This window comes from Caloenas nicobarica, chromosome 7 (assembly GCF_036013445.1).
Source record: "Caloenas nicobarica isolate bCalNic1 chromosome 7, bCalNic1.hap1, whole genome shotgun sequence".
In the NCBI taxonomy this organism is placed as follows: Eukaryota; Metazoa; Chordata; class Aves; order Columbiformes; family Columbidae; genus Caloenas; species Caloenas nicobarica.
In genome coordinates this window covers 18,794,186-18,805,195 of record NC_088251.1, presented here as the reverse complement: position 1 = coordinate 18,805,195, position 11,010 = coordinate 18,794,186, and the positions used below count along the sequence as shown (strand labels likewise).

The 11,010-nt window shown below is 41.6% G+C and overlaps 1 protein-coding gene across 1 annotated transcript in view; it reads left to right on the top strand.

Moving 5' to 3' along the window:
* The first annotated feature begins 634 nt into the window (after nucleotides 1-634).
* Nucleotides 635-11,010, top strand: part of ARHGAP22 (Rho GTPase activating protein 22) — a 128,207-nt gene continuing 117,831 nt past the window's right edge. Inside the window, exon 1 of the mRNA XM_065638780.1 lies at nucleotides 635-829. Within this exon, the coding sequence (XP_065494852.1) occupies nucleotides 650-829 (180 nt within the window). The 5' untranslated portion in view covers nucleotides 635-649. The remainder of the gene's footprint in view (nucleotides 830-11,010) is intronic.

Below are 11,010 nucleotides of genomic sequence, written 5' to 3'. Positions count from 1 at the left end.
TTCAGTCCTTTTACTGCAGGTGTGTTGGAAGAGAAGAGGAAGGAAAGGGCAATAGACTTCTTTCCTTCTTCTGAAGCCTTTCCTGAGATTTATTTTTTCCCCCTCTATTGTATTTTTTTTTTTTAAATTTCCATTGTGTTTTTATGTTTCAGCGTCAAAAAACCCTGAAGACTGGGCTGAATAATCATTCTGGATAGCTACATTATTTGTGCCTTTTCTCTTTTTGAATTTTGCTTAGTTCTGAATCTTTCTTTTTTTCCTGCGGCAGCTGGTTTCACTGGCTAATCACCCCAGTAATGGTAGTCTGTGAAGTGAGAATATTTTCTTACACACTCTCTTTCCTTCTCTTCTGTCCCACGTCACCCACGCTTAGGCATCCTTACTGGGTAAATATCCCTTCAGGAGAGAGCAATATCATTATTCCCAATACCAAAAGGTTGATGTTTGTCTTGTGTTTGACTGTCATGAACTTGAATGTATATGCTGAAAAACAAGTACCTACTTGAACAGGGAGCATGCATGTAATGGTCTGTCCATCTTGCAGAAGAAAGCATGGAACAGTTATTTAGCCTCTTTGTGGTTCTTATCCTTATTTCTTTGTTTCATTTACATTGTAATTGCTTTTTCAGCCCGGTCAAAGAGTTTGGTGATGGGTGAACAGATTGGGCCTCCCTCCAGACCTTCTTCACCAAATCCTCAAGAACGTGTGCTAAAGTCTGGCTGGCTGAAGAAACAAAGGAGCATCATGAAGAACTGGCAGCAGCGGTGGTTTGTGCTGCGTGGGGACCAGCTCTTCTATTATAAGGATGAAGAGGAAACTAAACCTCAGGTATAGAATCATAACATGGTTTGGATTGGAAGGGACCTTAAAGATCATCTAGTCCCAACCCCTCTGCCATGGGCAGGGACACCTTCCACTAGCCCAGGTTGCTCAAAGCCCCATCCAACCTGGCCTTGAACATTTCCAGGGATGGGGCATCCACACCTTCTCTGGGCAGCCTGTTCCAGTGCCTCACCACCTTCATAGTGAAGAATTTCATCCTTATATCTAATCTCAGTTTAAAGCCATTACCCCTTGTCCTATCATGACATGCTCTTGTAAAAAGTCTCCAGCTATTTTGTGGGTCCCATTTAGGTACTGGAAAGCTGCTATAAGGTCTCCTCAGATGTATGACTACTTTGAGAACTGTAGGATGTATTGGTTGTGACTTCTATGTGGGTCACAGTCACTACTTTGATTGACAGGTCACTTCAGTTGCTCTCTATTCTAGCAAAAAACATACCTGCTTGAGGAGGTTCAAAGGCAAGAGGCATTGCAGGCTGACTTAGCTACTACCCAGGCAAGTAGTAGAGCTTGGGAGAATGTTGAAAGGTGTTTATTTACCCACTAGGGCATGCTGACCTCCAAATCTTAGTATGGTCATCTGTGAGACTGGAGTTTGACAGAAAGAGCTATGGAGTTCTGGATTGCTGAGGCAGGAGTGAAAAACCTGGCTTAGTCAGCTGGGACTCATTATCTCCCAAATAATCCATTGTTAAGTTGAGGGGTGAGCCAGCTGCCATAGGGGTAGTTTGAGCATGGAGGTTTTGTTATAAGCCAGTATGCAGGACTTGAGAATGGGCTGTAATCTGGGTTTTAGTGTGTTTTACGTACACCTGGGAGTTATTGCTTTTCTATGCAAATTTTGAGGAGAAAGGATTTATGCAGGACTTTGTGCTGTCTGTGTCTGGAAGGAGGAGTGTGTGTCTGACAACAAAAACTAATTTGGCAGACTGGGAAGCAATGTGACCTTCTACAATGGGAAAAAAGATTAAACTGTCTGAAGTTTGTCTTTATCAAAACTTTTAGACTTTATGGAGTATGAATGAAAGAGAACACTTTTCCTGGTGGAAATGACTGGTTAAGTCCCTCTGTGCAATATGTATTGGACAGCATCATAGAGCTGTCCCAAAGCAGACCATGGAAAGAAAACAGGCAGAGGAAAGGAATAGGATCAGAATGTTTAGGAGCTAGCAAAGAGAGAAGAGGTCATCTATTGGTTAGATAATTTAATAACAACCTATACATGATGATTGAATGAATCAAACCACAGTAGGGCTACTTAAAATGCTAAGTTTAGATCACCTGTATGAGTTTGTCCATGGGACAACAAATGTGTGCAAGAAAGCTTTCCAAAGCATGTTTAGTCTTGCAAAAGATTTAGGAGAGTCTAATTACTGATGTGCTGAGTAGTTGCAGGGCGGCTTGCTGGTGATAAATGATAATAGACAGTCACCATGCAACATTCTTATGAACATGTGACATGTTTAACTTGCAACTTTTTGGTAGTGAATATTTTAAACAGTTTTAAATGAAACAAACATGATTCGAGTCTGTCTCTCTTAAGCCAAGTATTAATTAATTAATGGAGTGGTTTTTTTTACTAACTTCTTGCTGCCTCATATGCCTTTTGTGAGTGCAGTGCTGGTCTAGCACCAGTTTATCACAGTTAGATGTGGCTCTCTAAAACAATTAATGAGAGGACAGTGCTCCTGCACCTAGGGTAAATGGAGAGCAATTGTCAGTCTGAACTCAGCACTAAATTCAGGATGATTTTCTGCTTTTCTGACCTTTCTATATGTACAGCACTTGGGAGGGTGCTCCGCTACAGGATGCGATAGATTAGAGCTGAAATGGTCATTGTTTTTACTGTCAGGCCTCTAACCAGGGTAATTGAACAGAGGGAACATAATTGAATAAGCCACACAATATCCCTGTGTTGCTGCCTCCTGATGAGTCAGTACAGGCGTTACAGATTGACAGCCTATGTAATATCATCACCATCCACACACATTACGGTCTGTTATTAAACTGTTTGATACAGGTGCATGCTTAACTGTTGCACATAAATTGTGTTGCAGAGTGAGAACAAAAATAAATTTTCCCATGAGCCTGACACAGGCCTGGTAGATCCACAAGGATGTTGGCTGCATCTTATGTCTTCCACTTACCTAGTTAGGAATTTGATCCATCATTATGGAGATCACAGAATCACAGAATCACAGAATGTTAGGGATTGGAAGGGACCTCAAAAGATCATCTAGTCCAATCCCCCTGCCAGAGCAGGAAAACTTAGGTGAGGTTACACAGGAAGGCGTCCAGGCGGGTTTTGAATGTCTCCAGAGAAGGAGAATCCACAACCCCCCTGGGCAGCCTGTTCCAGTGCTCTGTCACCCTCACTGAGAAGAAGTTTCTTCTCACATTTAAGTGGAACCTCTTGTGTTCCAGCTTGAACCCATTACCCCTTGTCTTACTGTTGGTTGTCACTGAGAAGAGCCTAGCTCCATCCTCGTGACACCCACCCTTTATATATTTATAAACATTAATGAGGTCACCCCTCAGTCTCCTCTTCTGCAAGCTAAAGAGACCCAGCTCCCTCAGCCTTTCCTCATAAGGGAGATGCTCCACTCCCTTAATCATCTTTGTGGCCCTGCGCTGGACTCTCTCCAGCAGTTCCCTGTCCTTCTTGAACTGAGGGGCCCAGAACTGGACACAATATTCCAGATGAGGTCTCACCAGGGCAGAGTAGAGGGGAAGGAGAACCTCTCTGGACCTACTAACCACCCCCCTTCTAATACACCCCAGGATGCCATTGGCCTTCTTGGCCACAAGGGCACAGTGCTGGCTCATGGTCATCCTGCTGTCCACCAGGACCCCCAGGTCTCTTTCCCCTACACTGCTCTCTAATAGGTCATTCCCCAACCTGTACTGGAACCTGGGGTTGTTCCTGCCCAGATGCAAGACTCTACATTTCCCCTTGTTATATTTCATTAAATTTTTCCCCGCCCAACTCTCTAGCCTGTCCAGATCTCGCTGGATGGCAGCACAGCCTTCTGGCGTGTCAGCCACTCCTCCCAGCTTGGTGTCATCAGCAAACTTGCTGATAGTACACTCAATTCCCTCATCCAAGTCATTGATGAATATATTGAACAGTATTGGTCCCAGAACTGACCCTTGAGGCACTCCACTAGATACAGGCCTCCAACCAGACTCCGCCCCATTGATCACAACTCTCTGGCTTCTCTCCTTCAGCCAGTTTGCAGTCCACCTCACTACCCGATCATCCAGTCCACACTTCCTCAGTTTTGCCGTGAGGATGCTGTGGGAGACGGTGTCAAATGCTTTGCTGAAGTCAAGGTAGACCACATCCACTGCTCTGCCATCGTCAATCCACCTTGTTATGTCTTCATAAAAGGCTATGAGGTTGGTCAAACACGACTTCCCCTTGGTGAAGCCATGTTGACTGTCCCTGATGACCCTCTTATCCTTGATATGTCTTAAGATGGCACCAAGGATAAGGTGTTCCATCACTTTCCCAGGGATGGAGGTGAGGCTGACTGGTCTATAGTTGCCCGGGTCCTCCTTCTTGCCCTTTTTGAAGACCGGAGTGACATTTGCTTTCCTCCAGTCCTCAGGCACCTCTCCCGTTTCCCAAGACTTGGCAAAGATGATGGAGAGCGGTCCAGCAATGACTTCAGCCAGCTCCCTCAGCACCCGCGGGTGCATCCCATCTGGACCCATGGATTTATGGATGTCCAGATTGATTAACTGGTCCCTAACCCAGTCCTCATCAACTGAGGCAGACTCCTCCATTGCCCTGCCTTCCTCTGGGGCCTCAGGGGTACGGGGCTCCTCAGGACAGCCTCCGGCAGAGTAGACAGAGACAAAGAAGGCATTCAGTAATTCTGCCTTCTCTGTATCTTCTGTCACCAGGGCACCCACCCCGTTCATCAGTGGGCCTACATTGCCTCTGGTGTTAGTTTTATCTGCCATGTATTTGAAGAACCTCTTCCTGTTGTCCTTGACCCCTCTCGCCAGGTTTAACTCTAAGGAGGCCTTAGCTTTCCTAGTTGCCTCCCTACAGTCAGATGTATGTCCCATCTGATCCTGCTGTGAAAGAAAGACTTGAGCTTGAGGATGTAACCTGTCATTGCTCAGGCCTCTGCAAACAACAGCTGGATTTTGCGTTGTTATGATGAGCACCTTATTTTCCCATACAATGCATAGCAAGAGCTGGGCACTTCTAAACTGTATTGGTGAATATGATGAGGAAGGAGCTACCTCAGGTAATCATGAGGAATGTTGGGAAGGTGAAGGTAATACAGGACCATGTCCTGACTATTCTTGTAACAGTTGCAAACTAGGATTTACATCTGACTTCAGCTGGAACTGTATGCATTCCATAGGTGAGATGTACTTTTGGAACCTGTAGATAGCTATCGCTTAGGGTTCTCTTGAATGAAGGGACAAGATTACAGGCTTAGGAAGACAGTTGTGACCATGGGAGATCTTTATTATGGGACATATAGATATTTTAATTGGTTGATATTAATTCCTAGTTTCCTTTGGCTCTAAAGATACTCAAGCTTCTTTTAAATCTTTCTGCTTTAAATATTAAGTATGGCCTGGAAGCTTGTGTGCAAAACCAAAATCAATAGCTTTACTGAAATTCCTGTTGATCGTCTGCCTACTTGATTATTTATATATACTCTGGAAAAAAGGTCATGTTCTTATTGTTTATCTGACAAAGTCAGCTGAGATTTGTGCCATAATGTTTCCAGAGAGAAACCTTGAACATCTTTTTGTTTATGGATGTTGCATTTTCTGTTATTATGAAAACCTGTGCTTCCATGTTCTTAAAGTGAATTGTAGATGTTTTTCTCTTGAAAACAATACTGAAAAGATGAAGGTGTAATCTAATGACAGAAGAATGGCATAGGCTTACTGGAGTGAAGGGGAGGTATTCTGTGGCCTTAATGGATTGAGTACTGTTGAAGGTGTGTTTGTGTGCCAGATGACATTGTTGCAGTTGCAGAGTCCGCTCCATCAGACTGACTTCTGTGCTAGAAATCAGAAGGTGAGCAGCTGTTACTTTTCTTAAGTATTTTTTCAGGTGCTCCCATAGGGAAAGAAAGAAGAGAGTACTGACCTGCAAAGAGCTTTTGATGCTCCTACTAACTCTGTCAATATATGTGTGGGTTTTTAAAGTAGCTTTGGATTTGTTTTTGTTCCCAGGGTAGGAGGTAGCATGCACCCCTCCTCCACTTCTAGCAGAACAGAAGCTGCTCTGCATCTAATTCATTAATCTTTCAGTATTGACTTATATGATAAAAGGCTTTAGTGAATCTGCAGTGAGCTTAAATTTTGCACTCTAGAAAACAACAATATTTTCTACAATGTGTTCTGGCCACTGGACTCTAAGGGTGAGGTTGTGTATGATATTTTTCTGTACCATTTTGGGATAATTTGTCATGCATCTGCAATATTGTCATATCTTCTTTCCAGTGTTTACTGTTACCTTTGGAGTACCTTCAGTGTGTCTTGTCGTTTCAGTGAACCTCAAAGTCAAAATATAGTCTTGTCTTTTCCTAGGTAGCCTCTTTGTTTACATCTAGGTCCAGTTTCAGGCAAGGGAAGCCAATGTGTAGTTGAAGCTGCAGCATTTACTGATCCAGAAACTAGTCAAACTTGCTCAGTAGCGTTTTTTGCAAAAACACAACTGTCCAGAAGCTGCATGCCAAATATTTCTGCATAGTTGTGTGTATACTTCTCACTAGCAGTGTCCTATTGTAGAGAGTTTATGTATTTCGTGTAACTAGTGTTTAAAGGAAGTAGGTTATAGATAGCTTGGTACATGTACTCTTTCACAAGCGCTCTTTTCTACAGAAATATTTTGCCTATCTATACCTAGGGAACAAATGACTTGCAGTAACATAAACTGTATGTGTGTGGACTTCATTCTAAACTCTTGCAAAACCACACCACTGAAGGGTGGAAATGTTGTCACATAGACTAGACTACAATCTCTAGTTCTAAGCCTAAATTGGAACGGATTTACATAAAACTAGGTTGTGGTATTGGGTTAGCTTGGGCTATTTGATCCTTGGAATTTAGTGCCAGAGATAATTCATTGTTATAAAGTTCCTGTAGAAATTTTGTTCCGTGTTCAGCTAAAATCAAGGTGCTCATGTAGTCCATCTTTGGCTTGGGATGCAGAAATGCAAACCTGAGAGCAGCTTTGAGCCCCACTATTCTCCCACTTCTGTCTTGCATGCATTTGTAACAGCTACTGAAGTGCTATGTTTAAAGGTAATGATATGAGAGCTAGGATGATCAGTGTTCTGGCATCAACTTTGTTTGTTTGAGGGACTCAGTCATGAAAAGGAAGCTTTCCACTCATGTTTCCTGTGTCACAGATTTTTCTTTATCAAATCCTGGTTCTACAGAGGCTGGCACAGGGCAGAACTTCTCAATTGGTCTTGTTAGGGAGGACCACAGTAATATCCTTAAGGTATGAACACTTGTCCTCTTGAGATTCTCCCTCAATGCACCAAGTCCCTGAAAGGGTGCAAGGTGATACTATCATCAAAAATTGGATTTGAACCTCCACCTTGCTTGGAAGGTCTGTAACCTATTGTCTGTTCCTGAGCTATTCAGCTGCCTTAGGTTCCCAAAGCCTGAGGGAGGGAGGAATAACTTTGTCATGAATTGAGGTTTATTTCTGGGGCATGCTTTGGCATATATCAAGTTAGACCTTGGGGGATCCAAACTGACTTAATACATCATGAATTCACTTCCCAAGCAAGGTTGCTAATGCATTCTGAGTGGCTGCTGGACAAGGACACATCAATCTGTTTACATCTAGTAATTTCTTTCTACTAGTGACAGCAACTGTCAGAATTGATACACCCTCCCTACTAACATGAATTATTGTTTTTTTTCCTACCTTTTCATCTCTTTTTAGAGTTCTCTGTATGCCAGGCAGATTAGACAGTTGTGAGCAAGGTACTCTGTTACCCTCTGGAGAAGCATGTTGTCCTCTAAAAGGACTGGTTATATAAGGTGGAAGAGCTGAGCACAACTTGCTGGACATGTGCAGAGAGAAATGCACAAGAACCTGAAGATCTTGGCTATATAAACATCTATGTCCTAAAAGCATTTTCTAGAGGTGGGCCTATGTTGCAGGCTTTTTTGTTTTTCATAGGTAGAGTGAGCCTTCCTCAATTTGTTTTCCTGAAAAATCTTTCTTCTAGTTCTCTTATTTCCCTATTCTTTTTCCATTTGTTATGCTACCAGCTCAACTTACTGCAACTTCATGGCAAAGCTGGATGAGGTGCACACTGGCATGGAGTAGCTGTACTAACATACAGTCCCCATTGCCACTGTGGCCGCAGCAAGTCCTGCATTCCTCCTGCTGTCCCATGTCCGTGGTTGATTTCCAGTTTGTTTTTTAAATGAGCTCTGCTACATAGTGATCTACTTATTTTAACCAGCTTTGATGAAATGAAACCAGTCACTTCCATGAGAACTTTCTATAGAATGTATGAAATCAAACATGTTCTGAAAAGGATCAAAAAGAAGGTGGATTTTGACTAGGAAATGCTTTGGTCTAAGGTGTTAGTTTAACCAATTTATGCAGATCTAATCTCTTCTAGAGTAAACATTACTTTCATCTGTCAAAGGTGTGTCTCATTGAAGGGGGCAGATGACACCGCACCATATGGTGCATCAAGCATGGAGAAAGTCCATTCGCTTAACTTCGTTGCAGGAGAAGGGTGACCTGAGGCAAGCAAGGAAATGCAGTGTGAGATTTTTGGTTTAACCCTTTGAACTCATCACTGATGTCAGCTTCCTGCAGAAAGATGGGCTTTCTGAAACTCTTTAGTTTGACGGCACTTTTCTGTGAACTGCTCCTGCTCTTCACTGTAAATACACTCTGAATCTCATGGTCTGTATATATATGGCTGTACATCTTAACTATTCTATGCTATAAACCAGTAAAAATCTGGCGTGTATATTATTGGGTTTCGTCTCAGATACATGTGACCTGGATAATCTATTTGCCAAGCTTACTAATTCAGGGTGAGAAAAAGAACCCTCCACAAAGTGTGTTTTTTTCTGAAGTAATACAGGGCTTGATTCAGAGTCCCGAGTTCTGCTTGGTTATAAATGTGAGGTTTTAGGTAATTGTTTCAAGTGGGGATTTATTCTTGCTTTATACTGTTCATTAAGGAAGTCCTAACTTTTATTTTGTGTTTGCTTATAGGCACTAGCTGTTTTGCAACTGGCTAGTTTTGCTAAGAGGGGACTCTACCTTAAAAGGAGAGTGATGCTGTCTCTTTAACATCTTTTCTTTCTGCAAAATGTAAATTGGTCCTCAAAGGAAAGTAGCTGCTAATTAAGACTATTACATCTTCTGACAGAAAACAACTATTGCCAGCTTTCAAATGATAGCTGAAACTCTGAAAGTCTGATCAGCTGGAATCAACTGATATTGTATTAGTTTTTATTGCTATGTGTACATTTCTACCTTGTGTTAATAAAATAGTGACCTGAAACTGTAAATTTACGTCTGAGAATGCAAAAACAAATTTAAGCTAAACCAAATAAAGGACTGTAAGTCTCTTTTCACAGTTTGAGTTTTTTTGGGGGTGGTGGTTGGTTTTGTTTGGGGATGTTTTGGGGTTTTGTTTAGTTTTGTGATGCATCTGCAATTTTGTCTTGTTGCCTGGTTTTGTGGTGTTTTCTTTTGGTTTGGGCTTTTTTTTTTTTTAGCTGACTTTGATATTTGGGGTCCTTTCTTGTGGCAATCCTTTCTGATTTCAATTGTACAACTTAGATATTTTATTTTTTCTTCTGTTTGTGCTGCTGTTTCACCATTTCCATAAAGCTGTTCCATATACTCCTAAAAGCAGGAAGTGTTTGAATTTCTGTGTGTAGCACTAAAACTTCAGGTTCTATTCTTCATAAAGAAGCTTTTTTTTTTTTTTAAAAGACAAAACAAAGAATTGTGACCCTCTCACCTATTCACGTGCCCTTACCTATGTGCTTCAAACTCATGTTAACATAGGAGCTGCTACTTTTTCTCTCCTCACTTCAGGCAACTTCATTCCTATGGTAAGGCGAGCAGATACTTGCATTTAACACTCTTGTTCATTTTACCTCTTTAATATGGTGTCCCTAGGAGCATGCTATGAAACTACTTTAAAACTTGTGCATTTAGTATGAAGAAGAGATGAGAAGGAAGTAGGGATGTCTTAGTGTATCTAATTAAAACATTTTTGTTTCAGAGAAGTACCTGGTAGAAACCAGGCTGAGAAATACAGTAGTCTTGCTCAAGCTAAAATTTGAGATTGCTCCTTGTCAAAACATCCTAAGCTTTGGGTACAAGCAGGATTCAGGGTCCTGTCTTTGAAAATCCTGCTATGTTCACTTAATCACTGTTTGATCCTTGTTCTCGGCTGATGTAATATTCTATGACACTACCTCTACTTTGCGTGAATCTTTTGAGTTGCAGTGGAAGCTGACAAAGATTGTAACTAGGATTTGTTTTGATTACTGATATTGTTATGCTCCAATGTGTCTTGAATTTGGCAGCTGTTAAATCGGTTGAAGAGAATGTAACTGTGCATGTTTACTAGAAACATGCATGAAACAGCTGACTGAAACAACTTCTTAATTTTCTGCACAGCAAAAAAAAAAAGTGGTTTGAACCAACTTCCATTCCAGGGCAGTTCAGTGCAGGAATAGGAACTGCTGATTACACTCTTCATGGCTTAACTCCCAGTTCTTACTGCCTTTTGTCTGTCTTACTGTATGTATGTCCCAAAGAATGCTAACTGGAAACCCTTAATGTCAAAGATTAAAGTAAAAAAAGATGAAGAAACAATGAGGCCCAAATAGCATGTGTACTTTTGTTCAACCCATGTTACTGGACAAGAGTTTCCTGTGATCCTTTTTCAGCTTTTCCATAGATGATGATTTTCTTCACTTTGAAGACACTATGCCAACAACTATGCAGTATTCCCAAACTGAAATACATTGCGTTAATTATGCTTGGGCTCAAGGCGAAAATTAATCACAATTCTGAGAGCATTTGAACTTGAGAACTGAAGGAGCCCAGATTTCTTGCTAGGGAAACTATAGTCATATTAAAAGACAGTCCTATTGTTTTGCAAACTTGAATCAGC